General features: G+C 41.2%; 2 protein-coding genes across 3 annotated transcripts in view; both read left to right on the top strand.

The window, feature by feature from the left end:
* SUN3 (Sad1 and UNC84 domain containing 3) overlaps positions 1–1,882 on the top strand; it is a 29,594-nt gene extending 27,712 nt beyond the window's left edge. The window contains exons 9-10 of the mRNA XM_045564061.1: positions 490–582; positions 1,593–1,882. Of these exons, the coding sequence (XP_045420017.1) occupies positions 490–582; positions 1,593–1,712 (213 nt within the window). The 3' untranslated portion in view covers positions 1,713–1,882. The remainder of the gene's footprint in view (positions 1–489; positions 583–1,592) is intronic.
* An 8,563-nt stretch (positions 1,883–10,445) lies between these two features.
* On the top strand, positions 10,446–24,555 carry HUS1 (HUS1 checkpoint clamp component). 2 transcript variants are annotated; one of them, XM_045564311.1, is made up of 8 exons: positions 10,446–10,638; positions 11,212–11,339; positions 11,439–11,615; positions 13,154–13,261; positions 14,321–14,395; positions 20,185–20,284; positions 21,747–21,866; positions 24,279–24,555. In XM_045564311.1, exons 1-8 carry the CDS (start codon positions 10,587–10,589, stop codon positions 24,359–24,361), a joined length of 843 nt encoding a protein of 280 aa, XP_045420267.1. In that variant the 5' UTR covers positions 10,446–10,586; the 3' UTR covers positions 24,362–24,555. The 2 variants fall into 2 exon arrangements, with proteins under 2 accessions (XP_045420267.1, XP_045420269.1); XM_045564313.1 differs by lacking the exon at positions 11,439–11,615.
* Positions 24,556–25,785: the final 1,230 nt, after the last annotated feature.

Raw genomic sequence — 25,785 nt, 5'->3', positions numbered from 1 at the left:
ACAAATACCAAGGCTTTTGTCAGTTGACAAAGCTTACTTTTTGGAGGAAATTATTTGTGTGATCAAAGTCTGGCAATTGGCTTAAGTTTATTCCATTTTGGAAAACATCTGTTCAACATGGGGACTCATTTTTGTTTATTTTATTCAAAGTATGCCAACTGCAAATACAGTTATTAGGCCAAAGTTAATGCTGTGATTTGCTCAGTCTCTACCTATCTATTAATATCTACCTTTCATCTGTCTATCATCTATTTATTTATCATCTACCTTTCATCTATCTTCTATCTATCTACCTGCCTATCCTCTGTCTAGTCAGTTCTGTGATCAGCCTCTGGCCTCATTGACTCCTGAGTCATATAGGTCAGTACTGGCGCCAGCATGGCACGGTGCCCCTGGTGGACACACAAAGATGTCTGGTGAATTGTTGCTACTTAAACATACAACTGTATCCATTTGTTGCAATCTCTGTGTCTGTTACTTTCTTTATAGGGCATCATGAAAAAGTGTGAAGGCGAAGAAACTTTCCTAGGTCAATTTATATATAACAAAACAGGAACCACTGTTCAAACATTTACTCTCCAGGTAATGGCAGCCCTGGGAAATGGTAAGATAGGAGTAGCTCCATCACTGGGAGAGATTTGTTGGGATTGCTTCATGCAAAGTAGTGTGATTATGGCAAAAGCGTAAGTTAAACAAGGCTTATCTGAATTTCAGGTCTTGGCTCCAAGTGTTCACATGGATTTTAATGCAAAAGACAGGGAAATACAAAAGGAGTTTCTAAGTCAAATTCTTCCTGATTTGCTATGAGGAAGAATGTGCATTCAGTTTCTCACTTCTCTTAACTATCTCATTCCCTGAATACTATAAAGTTTTATAGTCACTATCTCATCTTGCTTGGGTAAAGGAGGTGGGGATGGTGGTGCAATATGAGGTGGAGAGAGGCAGAGAAGAACTCAAAGGAAGAGAGAATATTTAATACCAGATAATGTAAGTAAAACTTCTCTTCCTAACACAATGGGGAAAAATACCAACTGTTAATTTGTAAACCCCCTGAAACTCACTAGGATGTATGAAATGTATTCCTATTATTTCTCATTAGCCACAGGAAGTAATTGAAGAGATGTAGAAGGTATCTCATATGATGTAAAAACAAGTGTTTATGACATTTCTTGGCCAAATAGTGAGAAAATACAAGTCAAAAACAATATATGTATTAGAAATGAATGTAATTGTAGAGTGTCATATTTGATTATATATTCATATGTAGGTGTATTTGGGCTCATATATCTGTTTGTATAGTTGGCTTCGTAGATTGGTTTTCAGACAACCCCTCCACCCAGCTCACAGAGGAGAGAGACCATGGCAGGGAGAGGTCCCTTGGCCACCACATTCTCTTCCTCCCCCTCTACTTGTCCTTCCAGAAGCTCTTTACCCCAGTAGCTTATTTTCTCATCCATTAGATGGGCATTTGAAAATACTTGCATTAGCAAGGAAAAAAGGAATTTTAATATTTTATTATATCAGCATTCCTTGGGGTTCTTTGAGATGGATTTCTTTATAAGGCATTAATTTTATTCTTTTCTTATTTTCAGCATGCAGTTTCTGAATCTTTATTATGTGTGAAACTTAAAATCCTTAGCAACTGGGGACACCCGGAGTACACATGTTTATATCGATTCAGGGTCCACGGCACCCCAAGTGTTCACACCTAGACCAGCGGTTACAGAAGGCCCTGACCACACATCCAGAATATTTGAGGACCATTTTCCCTTGGATTATACTGCACCCATAGGAATCAAAACTGGGGAGCTGCATAAAAACCTCAAAGTGATTCATACTTGCCTATAAAAAGTGGATGAATTTTCATAATAAAAAATATGGAGAGTCAATATCCTCATGATAGTTTAGCTTTTAAGGATGCATCATGTTGTTAGAGCACTGAAAAGTGATTTTGTATTTAGAAGACGGTATAATTCAGCAGTCTTTCTCATAATAGCATCTTTGCCTTCATTTAGTCATTCATCTATATCAGGCATAGATGTTCAGTATTACTAGTATTACTACTGTTCTTTAACAGTGATCTGGAGGTCAATGCAATTAGATAAGAGACAGAAAAATTTTAAATTAGAGGTAAAAATTAGCATGGAGTTCTGACCATAACTACTTGCAGATAATTTGATGAATTCCTTGAAATGCAATAAAATCTATTTTTTAAAAAATTATGAATAAGGAAAAATTGTAGTTAAGTGTATATAAAATTACCACATGCAAATCAATATTATTCATAAATACAAACAACAACCAGTTAAGGGTATAATATGCAAAAGCCACAACAAAGATAAAAACATCAAATAAAAGAAGAAAGAAAGTAAAATACCTATGTGAATAAAACTCCAAAACAGCAGTGAATGACTAAAAGATGACTTCAATAAATGGAAAGACATACCATATCCTTGGATAGGAAAACTCAACTGTCAAGATGTCAATTTTCCCTGTTAATTTATAAATGTAACTTGATCTCAATTAAAAACCAGGAAAATATTATAGTATTTGTGGAACAGTTATGAGATATTAAAGAATTACTGTTAAAAAATAATGTGTGGTGTTTATGTGATAATGGTGTTACAATTTTGTTTTCAAAATAATTCTTACCTTTTGATTTCTATATTTAAATATTTACAGATGAAATGATATATCTGTGACCTTTTCCAAAATAATATGAGGAGGAAATGAATACGAAGATCGATAAAAAAGATTGGCCATGAAATGGTCATTAAAGTTGGATGCTGCCAGGCCATGGGGTTCATTATACGATTCTGTCTAAATTTATATATGTTTGATATTTTCAATTTCAGAAAGCTTTTTAGAAGATTAAAACACACATATACATTTTTAAAACCATAAGGGGGTATGTTTTAAACTAAATTGATTCTAAAGTTCATATGAAAATATAAATTTAATAAGAAGCCAGTCAGAAAGCCTCTGAAAAAAAATCAACAAAAGGAAATAGCTCTATGACATAAGTATAAAATAATAATTAAAACTATGTGATACTGGCATAGTGACTGACCAATGGGACAAACAAGTCCATAAATAGATTTATATCTATGTGTAAATTTGGTACATGATAGAGGTGGCATCTCAAAAGGATATTGGAAAAATAAAACAAATAGCTTGGGACAATCAGCTAGTTATTATGAAGATAAAATTGAATCCACATTTCTCATTTTACAATATGATAAAACACTTACAAGTAGGTAATAAATCCATTGAAATATTAACAAGAAAACTTCAGATAATTCCTATATGGCATTGGATAGAGGAAGATCTTTCTAAATTTGACTCAAAATTCAGAAGCCACAGAAAAGAAAAGAAATAATTTCTACTACATAAACATCAAGAACCTGTGTAGGTCCACCTAGAGCTTAAACAAAACTGGAAAAATATTTGCAATTGATAGAAGAACCAATCTTTCTAATATATAAAAAGTGTCAAAAAAGCAGTAATTATATCAATAACCCAATAGAAAAAAGGCTAAAGAGTATGCATAGATCATTAACAGAAACATATGAAAGACATTCCAGCTTATTTACCTAAGAAAAATGGCAACAATTACATTGTGGTACAATTTTTAACTGATAAAATTAGAAAAATCTAAAAGTTTGATAAGTTTTACTCCAAGACTTTGGGTAAACAAGGTTTCCCACACATTGCTGGAAGAAATACCAATAGGTACAACCTTTAGGGAGGGAACTTGGCAACATCTATCAAAATTGGACATGCATATACCTTTTGAGTGAAAAAGTTATCATGTACAAAACATGGTATCTAAAAAGCTATCCATCAGCACTGTTTCCCAGAAGGGGAGGGAGGAAGAGAGGTGGGAATGGGGTAGGATGAGGCCCCTGCATAGGTAGGAGTAAAGTGTTCACTGTATATTCAAAATATTCTGTTTTTGAATCACATGAATATATTCTCCACTCAGACCTTGAACATTTTTTTAATAGATATGGTTTCTTGTTTTGGTCAAGGGGGAAAAGTAGATGTTAAATATGTAAAGAGTGAAAAATGTAATGAAAAGAAAAAACTAAGAAATAAACACATGAAACCAGAGAGCCTTAGCCAGTGCAGTAGAGAAGCCCCTGGCCAGGACAAAGCTTTGTGAGATAGTGGTCTCAGGCTACACTCCATATCAGATTCACCCAGCCACACCAGGGAGCATCAGTGGGCTTCCTGAAGCACCAGAGATCTGGCACCGTGGAAGCCTGACAGACCCTCAGCCAAGTGCAGCCTCACGAGGAAGCTCACGAGGAAAGCAGCAGAGTGACCACCCAGCCAACATCATAAATCCTTGTTGAAGCCACATGTTTTGGGGTAGTGTCTTACATATGAACAGGTAATTGATACCAAGACTACAAGTTGCTGGCAGCCTATTGGGAGAATAAATATACAAATGGATAATGGCCAGACCGTATATAAATACAGAAAACTCTGATCCACAGTCTACAGCAACTTGCCCAGGAAGCCAACCCATTCTCTACAGCAGTAGCCTTTTTTGCTCCAGGGACTGGTTTCATGAAAGATAATTTTTCCACAGACTGGGGGAGGGATGGTTTTGTGATGATTCAAGTGCATTATGTCTATTGTGTGCTTAATCTCTATTATTACATTGTAATATATAATGAAATAATTGTACAACTCACCATAACGCAGAATCAGTGGGAGCCCTGAGCTTGTTAACCTGCAACTAGACAGTCCCATCTTGGGGTGATGGGAGACAGTGACACCCAGAGTGTGTTGCTTATGTCCAGTCTACTCTGTAATCTCTTTCGGGTTGTTGTCCCTGCAGAAAACCTTGCTTCACAAAGATAGGATACCGGAAATGGAAGCAGGCTTTCCAGTGCTTTTGTGGCAATCTCAGGATATTCCACCTTGACTTCAATCCAGAATGTATGGAGATTTGAAGTTGTCTCAAACATACTTTTAAGGCCACCTTCATTTGCGATCTCAAGGAGTCGATCTACTTCTAGCACGGACAAGGTCGATTCACCCGGCTTATTCACAAATGGGTTGGAGATCCATTCCTTCCCAGTTTGGGGGTCTTTTGTGGCTGGGAAGTAATGCTCAAGCTCTTTGGAAAGCTGAGATGGTGATCATGCACCAGCTGGGAGAAATAAGGCCCTGGCTCAGTCTGTTTCAAAATCTCTGCTAATGTTTGAAACATGTCAAAAATCCTGATGTTCACTCATCGCCCCTATAATTCCAGTTTGGCTTTGAATGCAGCCACTTTATCTGCTGACTTGAACACAGTTGTCATTCTTCCCTGAACTGACAGATTTAGTTCATTGAACAGGTTGAATATCACACAACTAAGCAAGTTTCGCGACCCATTCTGTGTCACCGAAATGTGCTGCCAGTGGTGATTGCTTTTCTAAAAGAATTCTCTGGAGCAGCTCTTGTAAATCAAAAAATCTGGCCAGTGATCTACATTTAGAAAGCCATCGCACATCTAAGAGAAGGCATGTGTGCTCTGCGCCCATCTCCTCTTCTCACAGAGCTGTGTGAACAGATGTGAGTTAAGGGTATGTAATGTGATTTATAATTTTAATCACATCCTGCAAAATGTTGTTTAGTTCAGGTGACATTTTTCCACTAACCAGCATTTCTCTGTGGATGACACAGTGTGTATGTAGCCTCACATTCAGAAGCAACCTCTTTGACCTGAGTAGTGAAACCAGTCATGGCAGTCACTCCGTCCATACATACACCAACACAAAATGACAAATTCAGTTTTCCTGATATGCAATCATTCAAAGATTTGAATAGTTCTGAAGCTATCATGTTGGTTGGCAATAAAAGTGCACTAACATACCCTCATGCACATCCTCCTGAAAAATATATCACATAAAAACAAGCATTGTTTCTTTGTTGTCAACATCAGTAGACTCATCAACCTGGACTGCATACCACAGTGACTCATTAATCCTCTGTAACAATTGTGCCTCAATATCCTCTGCTATTTCTTCAATTCATCTAGTTGTGGTGCTAGCCAAAAGAGGAACACAAGCCACCTTTGGAACTGCAGCCTCTCCTAAAAGTTCACAGCAAATGTCTTTAGCAGCAGCCAGGATGAACTCTTCCCCAACAGTAAAGGGCTTCTTAGCTTTAGCAATGTGGTTAGCCACCAAGAACAATGCTCTCAGCGCAGACACATTTGATGAAGAGGTGGCCTTCAATAATTGCTTTTGTTCTTGATGTTCACATTTTTTCTTTTAAAAAACTCCAAAGACTTGTCTTTTAATGTATGATGCTTGATCTCCATGTGGCAGAGCAGTTTTGAAGGTTTCATGGCTGCATTGGATAGCCAGTCACCACATGTTATACTAAGCTGGTTAGGAGAATGAGAGTCACCTGTTGCAATGAACCTGTAATTTAAGTAGGACCTTGGTATTTTCTTTTAAATGCAGCTTTCATTTTGTTGGCAGTCTTAGAGTCCTCTGCTGTCTTGTCATTAGGTCTTTCCCCCCTTTTCAAAGAAGCTCCCTAAGGACATTTGTTTTTTACTCATTTTTGCTAGGGTTAGCTTGTGGGCTTACCAAAACTGTGACTGAGACAAGTGCACAGTGCGGGGAAGAAGCGCAGATGGAAGTGGTAAATAAAATAATGGGCAAGACATGCTCGGACTAAAATAAGTGTAGGATTCTGACTTAAAGCTGCCACCAGATGCAGCTGTACAATTGAAGTACATCAACTCACTTGCCACTATAAAGCCTGCCACCAGATATAGCTTAATTGTCACTTACCACTCACTGATAGGGTTTTGATATGAGCCTGTAAGCAATTGATTTATTATGGTCTCTGTGCAGTCAAACCTCTGTGCTACTGACAATCTGTATTTGCAGCTGCTCCCCAGTGCTAGCATCACCGCCTCAGCTCCACCTCAGATCATCAGGCATTAGATTCTCATAAGGAGCGTGCAACCTAGACTCCTCACATGCGCAGTTTACAGTAGGGTTTGTGCTCCTGTGAGAATCTAATGCCACTGCTGATCTGACAGGAGGCAGAGCTCAGGCGGTGATGCGAGTGATGATGAGTGGCTATAAATATAGAGGAAGCTTTGTTCACTCTCCTGCAGCTCACTTCCTGCTGTAGGGGCCGGTTCCTAACAGGCCATGGATTGGTACTGGTCCATGGCCCGGGGGTTGGGGACAGCAGCTCTACAGTAACCAGCCCAGGATGCTAGCCTGCTGTCCCGTAAATCAGACTTGTAGGACAACAGACCACTCTAACAACTGATCCAGGAAGCCAAACAACTTCTGTAATAATTGGTCCCAAATGGCCAGGACTTGATTAATAACTGGCAGCTTCCCTAATTTTTGGCCTCACTTCCAACTTAGGACCAATCAGAGAAGGCCAAATAAGCTCCCCTAGCCAATTCCGTAGCAGGCTCCCTTTCTAGTGAGCACCGCAGCTTCCCCAGGCTGACAGCCTCCATTAGGGCACTCCCGGAGCCTTCCCTTCCACTCCCGGAGCCTTCCCTTTCCCCCTGTGAGCTTTCCTGCTCCTTGGCCTGCCTGTGAGTCTCTGCGAAAATGCCAGTGATGGTGGCTGACTCTGAATAAATAGGCTTTTCCTGTTCTCATTTGGCTGGTCTTCGTTTATCTCCACACTATCACTTGTTTTTCTGCAGGTCAGGTGTAAATAGAACCAGTCCAGTCAGCAGGAGCATATGGGTCACCGTCCACTCAGCAACACAGTGACACAGATTCCCATAAAGCATATGGGAATCTGCCATGGCCAACATTTCTAATTCTTTCTGTTCTTCATCTTTAACATGGGAATAATAGCACTTACCGAAGGTGTGTTTATGTTAGCAAAGTGATTATATCACTGTACAATGCTATAAAATGAGAGCTATCTCACCCTGCTGATCGATAATATTTACCTTGTGCTTTTTAAGTGAAACATAGTAGACACCCAGCAAATGTTGGTCTCCCTCCTTCTGGATGGGAGATGGTCCCCATCCTCAAATACCATCCCTTACCACCATGCCTGACACTCTCATGTGCTCCACACATAATAATTTAAAAAATATCTATGGAATTTATTGAAGTATATTTTTCTTTGACATCTAAAAGATAAGAAGAGTCTTTGAAGAGCTGCTTAAGCAAAAACCCATCCCTTACAATGAGTACAATTCTCTTTTTTTTTTTTTTTTTTTTGAGACAGTGTGTCGCTTTGTTGCCCAGGCTAGAGTGAGTGCCGTGGCGTCAGCGTAGCTCACAGCAACCTCAAACTCCTGGGCTTAAGCGATCCTCCTGCCTCAGCCTCCCAAATAGCTGGGACTACAGGCATGCACCACCATGCCCGGCTAATTTTTTCTATATATATATTTTAGTTGGCCAGATAATTTGTTTCTATTTTTAGTAGAGACGGGGTCTCGCTCTTGCTGAGGCTGATCTCGAACTCCTGACCTCGAGCAATCCACCCGCCTCGGCCTCTACAATTCTCAAAAGACATTCACTCATACTACCTCTAGAGTATGCTTTCTCTCATTTTACAGTTTTTCACAGTAAAAAGAAGACAAATATTGTCTTTCAGATTTGATGCAGAATCTCTGAACTATGCCAGTTTCTTTCTACATGGGTAATTCTTCTGACATTAACTACTAAGGGCAGGGCTACAAATAGTCACTTCTTCCTCCAGGGACTAGAGAACATGAGCAATACCTGAAAGACACCCACCAAATGCAGTTTGGGGTACCAGCTAGTAAATCTGTGATAACTACCCAGGTAGAGTTTACTGTCTTTCCAGCTATAAAGAGTTTAGTTCTCTTACTTCCAACTATACATCCTGACTGACATTTTACATGCACCAGTGTTATTATATTTCAGTCTCTAAGACAAGATTAAGGCATTTCCCTCCCCAATAAACAAACATAACAAACAGCATCAATACCATTCCCCAGATCATTTCATGACTGAATTACTAATCCCTGAGGTTTGGTTGTTTTTAAATCAGAAGGCTATTAAGTAGCTAGATGAGAACTACACGGATATACATTGAATTAGAAGTCACTGGCACGAGGGGCTTGGAGAGATCTCTAGTGATCTCATTCCTTACCTCAAAATCATCTGGAAAGAAAGTAGGGAAGTAGTGTCAATGTATTTAATTGTCAATTCAGAAGTTATTGAATTAATATGCTAAACTTACTTAAAGAAAATTGTAAGAGCACATTCCTTTTTTCTTCCACGAAAAGATAATTACAACTTAATTTTATATTTGTTGGGTCAGATTTCTATATTATTTGGGCTTTTGTCAGTGCAGAATGTATAATCACACATGTCTTCTTAGGAAGTTTAAAAAAATTGTTTTATCCAATTTTATGACATAAAATTAAGCAATTTACAATAAAGATCAGTATGTTTTGAAACACTGTTTACAAAATTTATTTAGATACATTCTTTAATTATATTCATGACCTACATAGCAGCCACCTTATTTAATAAGTGATGCTCAATTCTGCAAACTTCATTGTGAAGTAATGAAAAAGCATGTTTTGTTGACATAAATTTGAAAGCAATGTATCACATTTGGTATGGCAAACGTATGTAACAATGTAGACTAGACTTAAGCTTCATGTTATAGTCTTAAAATAGGCAAAAACTGTTTGCAGTTTTGTATTTTGCAATTTAAAAATAATCTGCATTATCATTATAATATCTTGATTCTATATATCAAGTCAAATACAAGGTTTTAGGCTCATTAAAAACAACAATTTTTAACATAGGTAATCTTTAGTCTTTAACCATATTAGATATAATTAGATACAATTGTCATATTAAATACAATTGCTGTTCTATTTCCCTCTTTAAAATTTCTTTTTTAAAATTCTAATTATACTACTTACGCTAATAAGAATTTTATTGGATCACGTGACGTCTATTTTGAGATAAAGATGCAGAATTATCACTTGATGTCAGTGTTCTTTAAGCATCCCGTCTTTATCAGCTAGCAAATATTCAATTTTATAAAATACCTAAAACAATCTTTGAAACGTTAAACAAGATACTACACTGTCGAGGTACCGTGTACTCTCTTTTGAGGTTGAAAGGGGTTTAAAGTTGCTTTATCTTAGAGGTACATTGAAGAGAGAATTTTGTTTAATCCTTTATAAACAACTGGTTTTATCTGGATGTTTTAAAACAGAACTTGAAATAGGTGTCACAAAGTTCTTTCAAAATGAGAGTTCTCAGAACCACGTCCCCACACCCAGGGGTGGAAGACTCCATCCCCCTAACTAGAGGTAGACCCCACCTTCACCCCGAGAGGAAGGGGCACTGGGAGACCAGGGACGCCACTTCCCCGGGGGCGTGCCCAGGAAACCCGTCATCCCCGAGGGCGTGGCCCGACGGACCTCCCTTCCGCCAGGGCGTGACCTGGCTGACCCCGGGCAAAAGCCGCTGACCCGGAGTGGGGCGGAACTACTGTGCGCGCCGCCGCGTTTCCGGGCGGGGACACTCCGGGCGGGACACTGTTGCTCGGCCGGCCGACTGAAGCCGCCAAGGCGCGGCTCCGGCGTTGCCATGAAGTTTAGGGCGAAGATCGTGGACGCGGCCTGCCTGAACCATTTTACGCGTGAGCGCGGAGGCGGGAGGGGAGCGAGGGAGGAGGCGGAGCGCGCACGGCCGGGCCCCCGCGGGAGGATGAGGACGTGGACGGGGTGCGGTGGGGCCGGGGCCTGAGGGCCCTTGTGAGGATGAGCGTGGGTTCCGGTTCAGAGGATGTTTCTGAAACTGCGTTCAGATCGTGTGGCTTTTTTTTTTTTTTTGCCGGCCACTGCATTATCTGGCATTAACATTCCCTCAGTTAGGCCCCATTGGTCCTTGCGCCCTGACTGTGCCCAACCCTGCGTTCAGCTCTGTGCTGCACTATCCAATAGTCAGTACGTTTGTGTTGAATGAATAAATGGCTGATAGGTGCCTGTTTCCTTTTTGAACACTGGTGGTGTGTGTTGTACACCTCCCAGGGTTGTTGGAAGATTGGCATGACATCAGTAGTGTTAAAAGTACTTTCCAGTGTGATACCAATATAAGCTATTTTTCCACCGGGAAGTTGCACCGTGATGAACTAGAAGTTCTGCAAGATAAGTTGGCGTCTAGGATACGTGATGTGCATTCTAGTAATTTCTTATTTTAACCTCCGCTTTAGGAGTCAGTAACATGATAGCAAAGCTTGCCAAAACCTGCACCCTCCGCATCAGCCCTGATAAGCTGAACTTCATCCTTTCAGACAAGCTGGCCAATGGAGGGGTGAGCATGTGGTGTGAGCTGGAACAGGTGAGCAGAAGCTCCTGAGAGACCTGCACACTCCACTGAATTCACTGGAATGGCCACAAATGCCCTGCTCTACCCCTCCCCTTCATTTTCTTCCCTTAGGAGAACTTCTTCAGCGAATTTCAAATGGAGGGTGTCTCCGCAGAAAACAATGAGATTTATTTAGAGCTAACATCGGAAAACTTATCTAGAGCCTTGAAAACTGCCCAGAATGCCAGAGCCTTGAAAATTAAGCTGACTAATAAACACTTTCCCTGTCTCACAGTGTCTGTAGATCTGGTGAGTAGGAGGGACAGGGTTTCTGAAATTTTCCACAAGGGTCTGGGCCTCGAAGGATTAGAAGTAGTTAGTAGCCTAGGCTTTTAAACAATACTGTTGAAAACCATTTGATTTTATTTGGAATTAAAGATCTGGTACATAGGCCCCCCCCCCCATTAGAGGATGCTGCCTTGTCCAAGCAATAAAACTTCCAGCATCTCTCTTTCTTTTAGTGGTATTGTCATCTAGTCTAGAAATCATGGTTTCTATCCATTTTCCCCTTTGATGCCCCCTATCTGCTGTAATACCTTTAAATGACCACTTACTCTTCAGTAACACATCTGCCATACATGCTACTGCCAGATGAATTTAGGGCACAGCTCTCCTCTAAATACACACACACACACACACACACACACACACACACACGCCTCAGAGTGGCTTTCACTACTCATAGAATGAGGTTGACATTTCTTAACATGACCAAAGTCCTTCACAAATGGCCTAACCCATCTTGGAGCCGAATTGCAAACTGTTGCCCTCTGGGTGGTTCCCTGGATGTATCCCATTCTTTCCCAACTGCCAGGCTTTCGTGACACTGGGGCTTCCACTTGCAGTCTCTTTCCTTCTCGCTCTCTGAAACCTTATCTTCCTTTAGTGCTCAGTACCGATGCTGCCCCCATCCTGGCCTTCCATTATCCTTACAGCTCTCTTTCCTTATATGTTGTATGTGCTTTATCCATCTACAGGTGAGTATTATATTCAGTTTCAAGCACTTTGTGGATGAGGATCCTTCAACTTCATAACTTTTTCTCAACTCTTTACAGTCAGGCAGTTATGTCACAATATAAGTTTGGTATGTTTCTTTAGTTGCTTAAAGAAAAGCCTGATAGTAACATATAATACTTTTTGCCTAAAAGTACAACATACTTTGGTCTATGAGTCTCATAGAAGCCCCTAGAAATAGATAAATATAGTTTATCTTGTTAGCTGTGTAGAAACTGCAGTGTCTATGTGCAAAGAATGGTCTTCTCTTGGTTGCTTCAACAAAGCAAGCTTGCTGCTTTCTGCCTCATTGCTTTGCGTGTGCTGTTTCCCCTGCCTAAAACACTCCCCTTGACCCAGTCTTCCCATGGCTGCTGCTTCTCCTTGTTTTGGTGGCATCTGAAACATCACCTTAGAGAGGCCACGCCCTGACCTTCCAGTATAAGGAATGTACCCCCCACTCACCCTGGTGACTGTGTTGTGCTTTCCAAAGGCTCTAATGAGGATCTCATGGAATTTCATTTGTTTATTTTCATACTGATCCATGTATTCCACTGAAACATTGAGTACCTTTTTGTCTTATTCTTCCCGTTCCCCAGCTCTCCTGAGAGCTGTTCCCAGAGTGGAACAGGTACATCATCAATGTCGGTTAAATGGATTTTGAGTGAATGAATTGAGAACATTCCACTTAGATTTGGTATTTCAACTTTTTTGTCCTCTTTGGGTTTTTTGTTGTTGTTGTTATTATTTAATGTTGACAATATAAAAATATGTTTTAATTCTTTTCTTGGCAGTTATCTGTGTCAAGCAGTAGCCGCATTGTGACACATGACATCCCCATAAAAGTTATTCCTAGAAAATTGTGGAAGGACTTACAAGAACCTGTGGTCCCTCACCCTGATGTAAGTGATGCCTACAGTCCTGTCGCTCATCACACATTAAATGTTGTGATTTGAATTCTCTAATTTTAGTTGTAGTCTTACAGTATATTTGATTTGAAAGTTGTGTAGTACCTGAGAAGAAAGTGATATTCAGTTTTAAAGGATATTCAAGGAAAAAGTTGGAATGTTTCCCAACTTTATTATTTATGTAAAAGATCTTAAAATGTGTTGCATATGATAAAAATGTCATACTCTTTACATATAGGAGAATGTCTTGCTCAATAACATCACTTAAACAAAACTGAAATAATATTTTGGAAGACAGTATTTATTAGTATTGTTTGGCCTTAGGCACCAATTTGGGTTTCACAGGACTTGATCTTTTCCTAGGCCTGTCAGGAGTGCTGTCCAGGTATGTATAAGAAAGCCAAGAAGAGAGGACTCTCATGACTTAGATTTGGGTTAACAGTCCTGCTGATAGGAACCCTAGAGTCACTGAAAATAAAGGTGATGCCAAAAGACCCTTTGCCTCCTGCTCACAATTTATTTAAGAAGAAATTACAAAAACATACTGGGTAAAATATTTATTTAACTTTTACCAGAAGACATCTACACTGATTTGGAAACAGCGTTTTATGAAGCACTGTGAGTAGCAGAGTCTCAGGTGTGATGCAGTGACTGCTCGCTGTGTTTTTGCACAGAGCCTGAGTGTAAACATCCCTTAGAGGACGGTGTCCTGCTGAGTGCATGAGTTTTATTCCCTGTGGACTTATGTAGGGGCATCTCAGCTGAAGTGCTATAATCCACCTTGAACCAGGAGAAGGTCTACAGAGACGTGGTTGCTGAGGTAACCAGAGGCAGCCATTCTATTCTTTAATTTGCATGAATATCCGTGAGTTAGTGAAATTATAAAATTGGTTTTCTTTTTACATTTTTAAAGAACTTTATTCAGAAAATTTAAAAACAGGATTCCAGAGTTTTTGAGCATGCATGCCTTCCAAAATTAGTTATGGAGCACCTGTCATTACTAGAATATATTAATATTTTTAATATTTGTGATTTTTCTCATTGCTTTTGTAGGTGAGTATTTATTTGCCAGTCTTGAAGACTATGAAGAGTGTTGTGGAAAAAATGAAAAATATCAGCAATCACATTGTAAGTTGTAACTTTTTAGAAAAGAACTCTGAAGTAGCCTGTGTGGGCTGCTCGTCCTGGGGGGCAGCTTCACCAGGGCCCAAGACCTGGGTTCTCTCATGTTCTCCATGGCGTCCCAGGCAGGCAGGCAGGCAGGCAGGTGCCTCCTCGCTGAGCCCCCACTCATGAGGACCCAGCCTGGTGTTGAGACCCTGCAGATTGACAGTTGCCTTTAGAAACATATCCAGTGTTTTTCAACTCTCATTCACTGAGGAAGGCTTTTATGTTTGCCCTGAATTCCTCATGTTTATAATAAGAATACAGTCAATAGTTCTGGCTTTTTTCCTTATATTTTGGACGGAATATTACATCTTTTACCTGCTAATGTGTGTATATTTTTTATGGAATCACTGATATGACTGGCAGTGAGTTTGGAGCATCCTATCTACTTGCCAGGTGTCTTTCAGTGAGCCAAGGACAAAGACCCACCACATAGGCGCCTTTATTCCAAGCAGCTGTCTCACCAAGCTGGAGGGCCCGTTGTATATTTCTGTTTATTTTCTGTTTATTTTGTGAATGTCTCCTACTGTCACTTGTCACAAAATGCTGCAGCATGTGACAGTGTTGGGGAATCGTGTGAATTATCCTCATTCATACCTGGGTTCTTCCTAAGTTCTTCCTTCACCCACTCCCAGAAAAATACATTTGATTGTGTCCCTGAATCTTTTAAAAACTGCCATCCACCTGATGAAGCATAAACTCTTGAATATCTCAGTCTGCCAGGCCAGCTCTGCAGCCCCACCTCTGTTCCACTGCCACGCCCTCCCTGCACAACCGGGCGGGGCTCTGGCATTCCCTCACAGTGCCGCTGCTTCTCCCATTCTGTTTCTCGTGGGGTTTCTTGTCTCCATCTCCCCAGAAGGCATCTAGCCATTCTCATGGTTCATTGTAGACCTTTCCCCGCTACCCTGGCTGGCAGCCCCTGCTCTGAGCTGCTCCGTCGAGTGTACATGGTAAATCACCTGCCAGCATCTCATAATGCCTCCTGAACTGCCAGCTTCTTGAAAAAGGAAACCCCATCTTAGTCATCTTTGCATCCCAGCCACTCAGCATTGGATTGTCATTCACTAGGCAATAATAAGTGGTGGTGTATGGATCTGGAATGAAGTTTAGCTCCAAGGGATCTTTGAAATCACAAAAGTTTTTGAAGCCTAGAAAATGTTCATGAGAAGTTTTTTCTCCTGTTCACTTAAGAACAGTACTGTCAGTGGGCCTGCCTGCTTAAAGCTTTTCCTTCATAACCCAACCTTTATAGAGTTCATTTTAATTTAAAATCTGCTTCCCATGAAGCAGTGTCACTGTGCCGACATTGGTGTCCGCTGTGACTACTGTGATGTTGATCCAGTTGTCAGGCTGGTGTCCTCTAGGGATACCCTGGGGACTTCCAGGGAGATTCAGAGAGGCCCGGGAGAGAAAAGGCAGGGCAATTAATTGAAGAATCCATTTGTTTGTTCTTTCTGTTCAATGGAAATGAGTCAGCAAAGTAGAGAGGTAGAAGGGTAGCTTAGATAAAATCATCAGAGGTGTTTTGTTTTTTCTGGAGTGTTTAGAACACAGAAGTTTTGTGGAGTGGCTACTGTAATGTGGAATTACTGAATAGAAAGTATCAAGTTAGAGTAGCCAAGTGTATAGTGAAATCTACTTAGGTAACTAGAATTCTGTGTTTGAATATTACAGGCAATAGAATTAAGGAAAATGAGTGGGATTTAACATACTAAAAATGTCCACCTTACCATCAGAGATACTTAACTCCTCCCTTCCTTCATTTCATGGGAGATGTGATGGATGGGATATTTTGTCTATGTGACTCATGAGGAGCAGAAAAAGGAAGAAGGACTACCAGGAATCTTTATCATGTTCTCAGACACTGCTTCTAAGCTCTGCCGTGCTTCTGAATCCCCTAGAATCTGACAAGAGAGGTCTGGGCTGGGGCCCGAGGCTCTGTGTTTCTGACCAGCTCGAGGGAAGTACTGATGCCGCTGAGCTTCGGACCACATTGAGTAGCAGCTGTCTGTGATGTGGGCCTTACTCTATTGTACTTGAAATGTTATCTGGGTAGTGGAGCTTTGTGGGATCAGCCCTAACGATTAAACCAGGAAAGGAGTCCCAGGGCAGGAGAGCAGGAGTAGAAGAGAGGAGCCAGATGGAGGAGAAGCGAGACGAGAGAGGCAGAGGCCTGGTGGGGGGGGGGGGGCGTGTGAAGTAGAATGTTGTGATGTGAAAGGGGAGTCAGAGCTACACACTTGAGTTCAGCTCCCCAGCTGTACCACTCAGTGTGCACCCTAGTGCTGGGTATTACCCCCAGTGGGGATAATAGTGCAGGTATCACAGGCTTTTTGCTACTTTTTGTAAATTTAGAGGTTTGTTTGTTTTGTTTTGTTTTGTTTTGTGAGACAGTGGTAGAGTGCAGTGACGTCATCATAGCTCAAACTCCAGGGCTGAAGCGATCCTTCTGCCTCCAGCCTCCTGAGTAGTGGGACTACAGGCACCAGTATGCCTGGCTAATTTCTTACTTTTTTTGTGGAGATGGGTCTTGCTATGTTGCTCAGGCTGGTCTTGAACTCCTGGCCTCAAGCGATCCTCCTGCCTCGGGCTTCCAGAGTGCTGGGATTACTGGTATGAGCTACTGCACGCAGCCTAGAGATAATTTATAATAGGTGCCCAGTGTAATTAGTTGGCATTCAACAAACCATAGGTAACTATTATTAAGGAAATCATTGAAAAAAGTAAGATCTCATCCTGATACTTAAGAAAATCAACTATGTTGATGGGCATAATATTTTGGATAACTGAATCATAAAATAAACACAGATGACCAATGTTGAGAAAATTGGTTGTTTGTTAATTCCTTTGATCAGTGTTGATTGAACAGTGTCGTGTGCCAGACACTGAGTGTGGTCAGGAGAGAGTTGGAACCAAATGTTCTATGATACAGATTTTAGGAATTTGAAGAAAGCATAAGAGAGCATTTAAGCCTGAAGTGACTCTAAAACCATTGCAAGTTGCTTTCTTGAATAAGTATTTATTTATTTGTATCTAAAAGCATTGTTTTTTCACAAATAGTGGGAATTGACAGATCTTAGGTGTGGTTTTTGAAACAAATGGGCATACATCATGTGTTAGCTTTGCGGATCTCCGGTAAGCAGTGCAGAATATTCACAAGAATTGTTTTATATATTTTATTTTAGTCAAGTATTTTTCCAGATTATAAGAGAGTGGGTTAAGAAATACAACAATATATTTTGGGGTTAACAAAAGAAAAAGATTGAAAATGAGTATTTTTCATTCAAAGTAAGTTTATTAGATTATGCAACAAGTAAGTTTGGGGGGCTATTTTTTTATTTAATGTCAAAAGCTCAGAAATAAGAACTCAAGTTAAAAAAAACTTTTTCGTTTTGTTTTTGAAATGAGAAATATTCAGAGTTCACCTATTTATCGAGTAACAGTGGGGCACGCTAAGTTGTAGTCACTAAACATGGACAGTGAAGCAGAGGTGTCCAGACTGGGCCCCCTCGCCATTCCTCTCGCTGCAGCACTTTGAGGATGGCCTCTACCAAGTACGGCCACTGCACTTACCTTTGCAGTTGCCAGGTGGCACTCTTGTATTGCTGGTTGGCCAGAATTCTGACTAGCAAACCTTCATGGACTTTTCAAAGACCTGAGGGGCTTTAACAGTGGGCAGGTACCAACATCAAAAAGAGAAATACTGTGTCCTGTGGGCAGGTTAGTAAAATCTCAAACCATTATGGCATAAGTTTCACTTCTGAGTTCCGTCCAGTTAAAAGAACTGATTGGTTGTTGGAGGAGGGAGCAGCTTGAAGGGCAAGGAGCCCCCTGTGCTCCCAGGGCCAGGAGAGCAGGAGTAGGAGAGAGGAGAGAAGTGAGGTGAGGCAGAAGCCTGGTAGCCCAAGCATGTGGAGTGGGGCATAGCCAGCCTCAGGCCTGGTAACCTACAGCAGCCCAGACCTTTCTGAATTTAGAAATCTCATTTTCCAACATCTGAGTTTATTTTTTAAATAAATGGTTATGTTCTCATAAAATTCTAAAGGCCTTATGGTCATACTCAATGTACAGTTGTGACAGATGATTTGGCCTGTGTATACAAATAAGGCACTAATTTCCACATTCTCTTCCCGTTCTCCCCCCCTTGTTTTGTAATAATTTAATCACGTCTACATTGTTAGATATAAAATTATTACACATTATTCTGTCCCGTTAACTCCCAATGTTTAGTTTTGGCTCTGTGGGTAAAAATATTGCTCACATCTTTTATGCTGTAACTTCTCATTAATTTTTTGTTATCCGAAGCTTATTCTCTGGCATATCACTCAGGAAGGACTTACAGGAAGAGGGTTTCATTAGTTTTCACATGTTCATAATGTCAGTTTGGCTCACTGTACTGCATTGTCTTCTGTTATATAATGTTACTGTCAGAAAGACTGATTTCATTCTAATTTTGTTTCATAGCTTGGATTTATTAATTTGAGGGGGAGAAGGGGGAGACTGAATACCCTGGGGATTTTTTTTTTTTTTTTTTTTTTTTCATTTTCTTGAAGTCCAATTGTCTTGACCATCCCTGGTAGATTTTCTCTGGTATGTGGTGTGTCCTTTCAGGATGTGGGCCCAAGTATTGCTTCTGTTCAGGAAGGTTTTGAGCTGTGGTTGTTTGCATTTCTTCTTTTTCAGTGCTTTGGTTTTCTTCTTCTGGGGCTTGTATTGAACTTGGATCTTCTTCACCATCTTCTTTATTATTTTCTTTCAGATCCTTCTTATCTCTTTGTTTCTGTTCGATAATTTTTATTTTTCACATTTCCTTCTCAGTTTCTCTTACTGTGTTCTCTATGGTATCTGTTTGCTCTTGTCTTCTTCCTTCTAGTTTAGATTCCATTTCTGAAATTTTTTCTTATATTTCTAATTATTTCCTGAGCTCTGTCATCTCTGTTTTTGTGTGTGCATGCTGTCTGGTCTCATTTCTGAGCTCCCTTAATTCTGATTTATGCTGTTACTTAATAGCTTCTATTATTGCTAATTTCACTCTGCATCTGCTTTGGGGTATGCCTTTAGGCTTCTAAGTAAGCTGTTGGACATTAGTGTTTCTGTTTTTCTTTTTTCAGAATATCTTTGTATGGATTTCAACCACAATACTGTTGTTGTTACAGATAGTTGTTCTGGTTCTTTTAGGAGGATGTTTCATGGTTATTGTGGGGGTGGAACAGGATAGTTTTCTGACTTCATAATTCTAGGGTTCTCTATTCTTTGTAACCATAAAGTAGTAAAACGTACAGCTTCCCCAGTAGCCACCTTCACAAGACTTTCTGAGATCTGTCCCTCTTTCTCCTCCCTTTCATTTAAACCTTCATTTCTGTGTCCATCCTGTTCCGTTGGGGTTCTTACTTCCCAGGGTTCCTTCTCAGTGCAGGGCTCTCTGCTATTGTAAGGGAGCTCCCTTGCTGCAGTCTCCTGTCAGGTCCTCTCCCAGTTCCAATTCCACCGTTTTCACATATCCCCCCAGAGTTCTCCAATTTGGGTGGAGAGAGGACCTCTCCTTTAGAGGCTTTGGGGGCTTCTGAGTTCTTGGCTCTTGGGCCTTATCTTCTCTCTGTGGCTGATACCATGTGGGCCTTGCTGCCCTCTGAGGTGCTCTGGGGTGCCCTGTCACCTGGTTTTGTGGAAGTTGATACCCGTGGGGTTTTTTTCCCCTTTTGCCTTCCTGTTCTTTTCTAAGACTGTATAAAATACTCAATTTGCAGGTTATTGAAGCGAACCTAAATGGAGAATTGAACTTGAAAATAGAAACTGAATTAGTGTGTATTACAACTCATTTTAAAGATCTTGGAAATCCTCCATTAGGTAAGTTTTTCGGTAGGTTATATTTTGCTTTTGATAAATTAATTGTTTGATATAATATACCTATTGAGGTCTCTCAATGTATAAAGGTTGAAATTTGGTTGAGTTGTTTCACTCTTGGAAAGAGAACAAAGGAATTGAGATTGGACTACCTGTCCCTGCAGCGTAGTGGGGCCGTTACCACGGGAGTGAGGGGCTGTGCCGCCAAGCAGCTGAGGGCTCTGTGCAGGGTCACCTTCCCCTCTGAATTCAGGTCGTGCTAAATAACCTCCAAGATCCCTTCCAGCTCTTCAACTCCCATCCTACTCCTAAAGATTTCAGTTTCTCACCTGGAATGGAGTAAGAAAGGCACATATATTTCTTATTATTTTCTCCTCCTCTAGTCAATACTTACAGAATTAGATTAGTAGATAAAAAACTGTTCTCACTTGATCACATTTTTCATATTAGACAACGTAATAAGGGACAACGGAGTCAGTTCAGTGAGCAGTGAAAGGGGGGCGATTGGACAGTTTGCTGAGTCAGGCTAGGAGGGACTTAGAATTGTGACCCTGGAGCTCGCAGTGGGTGGCAGTGCAGTTGTGGAGGGGCTGAGTGCGCAGGGGAGCAGGCAAAGGACTGGGCAAAAGCACCCGTTGACAATGTGAAAATCATTTTATGATGTGTGTGTTCCAAAACAGATAAAATAGGGCCTCGGCCACTTGTAGCATTAAGATTTATTTAGCTGGGTGTGGTGGTGCACACCTGTAATCCCAGCTACCTGGGAGGCTGAGGCAGGAGGCTCACTTGAGCCCAGGAGTTTGAGGTTGCTGCGAGCTATGATGACACCACGGCACTCTAGCCCACATGACAGCAGAGCGAGACTCTGTCTTAAAAAAAAAAAAAAAGATTTATTACTATAAGCTTGCTTGAATATAAACACAAATTTCAGCATAGTGTTCCAAGGGATTTTCACTTTCTAGTGAAGAGCATATTATTCCAACAGAGTGAAATCCATATGGTTAAAACTTGATAATATTGTGTGAAATGACTTATTTTGGTGTCACTCATTTTGTTTCCACACACAAGATGGGGCTTATCTTGGGTACTTTGTCAGAAGTTGAAAGGATGTTTTTTTCCATTCTACTTTAGGATAATAAGACTTATGTTAGTTTATATACATTTACATCTCTGCTCTTAAATACATAGTGAGTACCAATAAATATAATTTTCTTTGAGCTAAAGGGGGAGATTGAGTCATACTTTTAATCCCTGTAAGTGAAGATCCCTGGAAATTATTGTATTTTAAATAGTGAGGACTTAATAAATGCAGGCGTCATGAATGATGACACAAGTTGCAGTATTTCTCCCTGATTCTAAATCAGTTGTAAGGTGAATCATTTGTTTAAGTAAAATGCATTGCACATCTCTGGGTTTCCTGTTACATCCAAATATGTTGTATTTTAAAACATTCATATCATTTTAGCCTCTGAAAACGCCTCTCAAGACAGAAACCCAGAGCAAATGGCTGAAGTGCACTTAGAAATCAAGAAGCTCCTACAATTTCTTGTTGGACAACAAGTAAACCCTACGAAGGCCTTATGCAGTGAGTTTGTTTCTCTATTTTTTCTTGTTTTAACTACTATAGTCAATTCTAGTCTAACAGATTGCATGCATTCTCATAAATGCATATAAATATGGACTCTAGCTTTCTAGGAGAGTTAGGTTTTCTGAATTTGCCTAGAGGTGGCAGCAGAGAAACAACCCCTGGGCACGCCATTAGCACCTGAAAACCTGCAGCCATGCTGGGTTGGCAGATGGGTTATGGGCCGCCTCACTGGGCCATCATGCCTGGAGAGGTGATGTCAGAAAAATGGATATGGATCATCTCTTGTTCTCCATGTTCATCTAATTTTATGTACTCAGAGTTCCAGACACCGTTTTGCTTGGATTTAAGTTTTGCTCTTGGTGTCTTATTTCCTTTCTGTGTCTACCCCGACCTGTGCTCACTGCCCCGTATCTCCCTCTAGGTTGCTGATTGTTAACAGTTGTCTCTTGCTCCTGTCTTGGCCCTGTCTTCTGAGGTTACACACCTGCTCTGGCCCTCTTCATCCACTGACTACACATGAGAAAGGCATTACTTGCCAAGAGCTTTTCAAGGCTTTTTTCTGTCCTTGCTACTAAATTCACAGCAACCTAAAAGAAAGTGTGGCCTGGATTTGAAGTTCACCTGTTGTGGAATAGCTCCCAGGCTGAGCTTTCAGGTGCAAGTGATCAGAGTTGAGAAGGAAGATGGCCCAGGACTATACCTCATGACTTTTGAGATCTTCAGCATGCTATAGAGAAGGAACAGAAAATTCTAGGTGGCTATGTCAAGGACTTGCCATTTTGGATGAGAGATACAAAGAGAAACAGAAGAGACCAGAGAGGAGAGACCATGGCAGGGTGCTGGGTGTTAGGGAATTAGGGAAGGCAAAAGATGAAGTGATGGACACAGAAGGAGATTTTGCCAGAGGAGCAGCAGCCGGGGGTAGAGAGGGGGAGGCTAGAATAGTGTGGAACTTGGGAGAATCTTGGGGTGAGGTACCAGTGTCTGCCTGTGCTGCATTTTGAGAAACTTTGCCAGGAACAAAGTTCCTGGGCTGAACATGGTGGGAGTGACGCTGCAGTGCAGGGTCCGTAAAGGTGGAAGATGGCACTTCTCAAAACCTTGGCGTGTGTGGAGATCACCTGGGGGTCTTGTAAGGTAGACTCCTTGTGTATAGTTCTGGGCCAGGCCTCGTGGCTGCGTTTCTAACAAGCTCCCCGATGATGTCCGGGCTCTTGGTCCTGACAAGCACAGGGTGAATGGTGAGCATGTGAAACACCCTTCCTCTCTGCAGAGTGTGGAAACTCAGGGCATGGGGGGCCCTGAGCTGCCCCACATCAGCCCTTGAACTTGGCATTTTTGAGGTCTTCTGAATAATCACTGAAGGCTGATGAAGAACACGGAAGAGTTCTTATCCACAAAGGTGGCTGATTGGGCCATGTGTACTCTCTGAATGTTTACTTTGCTGTACTTGAGTGTAGCAAAGAAAGGTGGACCAGCGAATTGTGATGTAGCAAAAACTGAAAAAAAAAAAAATCCCATGTTGAACTCCTTATATCTTTTCCTTATCACCCCCAAACATCCTTTTCTGTCTCTGTCAGCCTCCTCCAGTCTTGGCTCAGCTGTCCTCTCTAAGATAGGTCCCTGCCACCCTCCGTTTCCACTGCTGCCTCCTCTGTGCCTTTGCACCACCTCTCCTGAAGAGCACGTGTCTTCCTGCTTGTCCTTTACGGTCCCTTTCCCGACCTCCGGTTCTGCTGGGATTGGTCTCTCTGCAGCCTGCTGGCCTGTGGTTTCTCATCGCTCAGTCACATTTCCTGGAGAGCTGTCCTCCTCAGCTGCTGGGCCCGGCAGCTCCAGCTCCTCCCCGTGCTCTCTCGGTTGTCATACCGTGTGCACCTCCCCCACTCTCACGTGCACTTTACTTCCCTGCTTGGTCTTGTGCCTGATGCCTTGGATTTTACCCGTCACCAAGCAGAGTGCCCGGCCGTGGCCTTCATGGAGTTTGCAGGACTGTTGAAATGCAGGCACCCCTCCTGCACTCTAGAGTGTGATTCAGGCTGTCCTAGGTGTTGGGGGATCGTGGGGCTTAGCTCTTCTCAGCACAGTTCCACCACTTAGTGGTGGGAAGCTACCTTTCCCCAAAGGACGCTGATTTGGATAAATGTGGTTTGTCAGGAAGCCAGCCTGCTAAGTGTTTTACCAAAGACCTGGGTGGCTTTACTCTTACTCTTTTGTCTACACTGGGGAAGCCGCCTGCACTAGAGCCACGATTTGGCCTCAGCTATCGCAGTGAGAGGGAGAGGCTAGGGCCTCTGTAGCTGCCTCAGAGAAAACAGACACCTGAAACAGGAGGCAGGAAAACTGTTCTGAAGAGTGGGGGTGAACATGTACCAAGTCTTTAAAATAATGGGCTTTTTTTCTCCCCAGATATTGTGAGTAACAAGATGGTGCATTTTGATCTGCTTCACGAAGATGTCTCCCTTCAGTATTTCATCCCGGCACTATCCTAGCACCCGCTTGCCAGATTGGGGTGCACAGAGACTGTCCTAATGGGGAGAGGCCATAGGTGATGTGTTCTGACTAATTTGTCTGTGTCTTCACAGCACCACAAATAGACACACTGTACTTATTTCTCCCTCTAAAATATTTTAACTAAAAATTAAATTAATGAACAACAGTTGGATAAACATATTATTTCATGTTACTCATGACTGTTTTGTTTTTAAGACATTGAAAAGAAAAGCTATAATGTATTTATTCAGACTTTCAATAACAGTTTCTCATTGAAGTTGTAAAAAATCCTCATGTATTTAGAGTCGGTGTAGTAGCCAGAATTCACAGGTGTTCCTGTGGAGCTTGGTACTTTCTCAGCGCGGTGTGTAGTGCACAGTGGGTGGCTCTTGCATTTCAGCATCCTCGCCTCCCCTTGCTCCCATCCCTCGGAACCCGGTGACAGAAAAGATGGCCCCTTGTCACCTCACCGTCCACCTTGGTTACTCAGAGCATTGTGGGGCGTCACAGCTGTAGCATTTGGAGCCTCTTTCTGACTTGTTGAAGACTCAAGTCCGCTCAGCCCCCCTCCCTTCTTGATGCCTGGAGAGTGGCCCAGCCGACACAGCTCTCCTCTGGTAGCCCTCTGCTGCTCCTCTCAGTTTCTCCCTGGGGCCAGTTTTGGTCTTAGGCTATAATTCTTTCTATTTCTTCCTTTCACCGTGCATTGGATCTGTCATTCTGGAGAGAATACCTTTCTGTTTAGAGTAGAAGCAAACGAAGTTTCTAAGTTAGCATGTGTGTTGAGTGATGAGACCATATTTCTGTTTATATATCAAAGCTGGTTCAGTACTGATGGATGTGCTTTCTCATTCTCTATGAAGTAGATTCTATCATATCTCTATTATAATTCTCATTTGCCCTGTGGAGGTGGACATCGTAAACATTATCTTAATGTCACATTACAAAGTTGAGACCTAAGTTGTTTAGGATAAGATGAAGAAATGGGAAATCATAAAAAAATGAAAATTTCTTTTTTGGCTTTTTCATATTATTTGGTAAAACCAATGTATTTGAATGACTCTTTTGATGTTTAATAATGTTAGTTTAAGTAGGATGGAATATTTTGTTAAACTAACATTTTAAATGTAGAACATAACATTTTAATTTTTAAAGCCACTCTTCCATCTTTGGTTTGTAGTAAAATTCTGGCTACAGTGATAAAACTTAAATATCATGATACAAAATGAAATGATACATGAAAATAGTTTCATAAAACTTACATTTCTGTTAAAATATGTTTAGTGACTTAACCATTCACTCTGTGTAGTTTTTATTATCAAATATACCTGATTTTGATGATTTTTTTGGATGGCTCAATATTTTCTCTGCGTGGAGTGTGGCTAAAGAAATCTTAGTTGGGATTTAAGAAGCTGGGGTCTGT

This window comes from Lemur catta, chromosome 11 (assembly GCF_020740605.2).
Source record: "Lemur catta isolate mLemCat1 chromosome 11, mLemCat1.pri, whole genome shotgun sequence".
In the NCBI taxonomy this organism is placed as follows: domain Eukaryota; kingdom Metazoa; phylum Chordata; class Mammalia; order Primates; family Lemuridae; genus Lemur; species Lemur catta.
This window is presented reverse-complemented; position numbering and strand designations above follow the sequence as displayed.

Bases quoted from the DNA above. Each gene is read 5' to 3' on its own strand.
- HUS1 (XM_045564311.1), top strand. From the start codon at position 10,587: ATGAAGTTTAGGGCGAAGATCGTGGACGCGGCCTGCCTGAACCATTTT. The intron at 11,340-11,438 runs GTGAGCAGAAGC...TTCTTCCCTTAG, and splicing joins TGTGGTGTGAGCTGGAACAG to GAGAACTTCTTCAGCGAATT. The intron at 21,867-24,278 runs GTGAGTTTGTTT...TTTTCTCCCCAG, and splicing joins CCCTACGAAGGCCTTATGCA to ATATTGTGAGTAACAAGATG.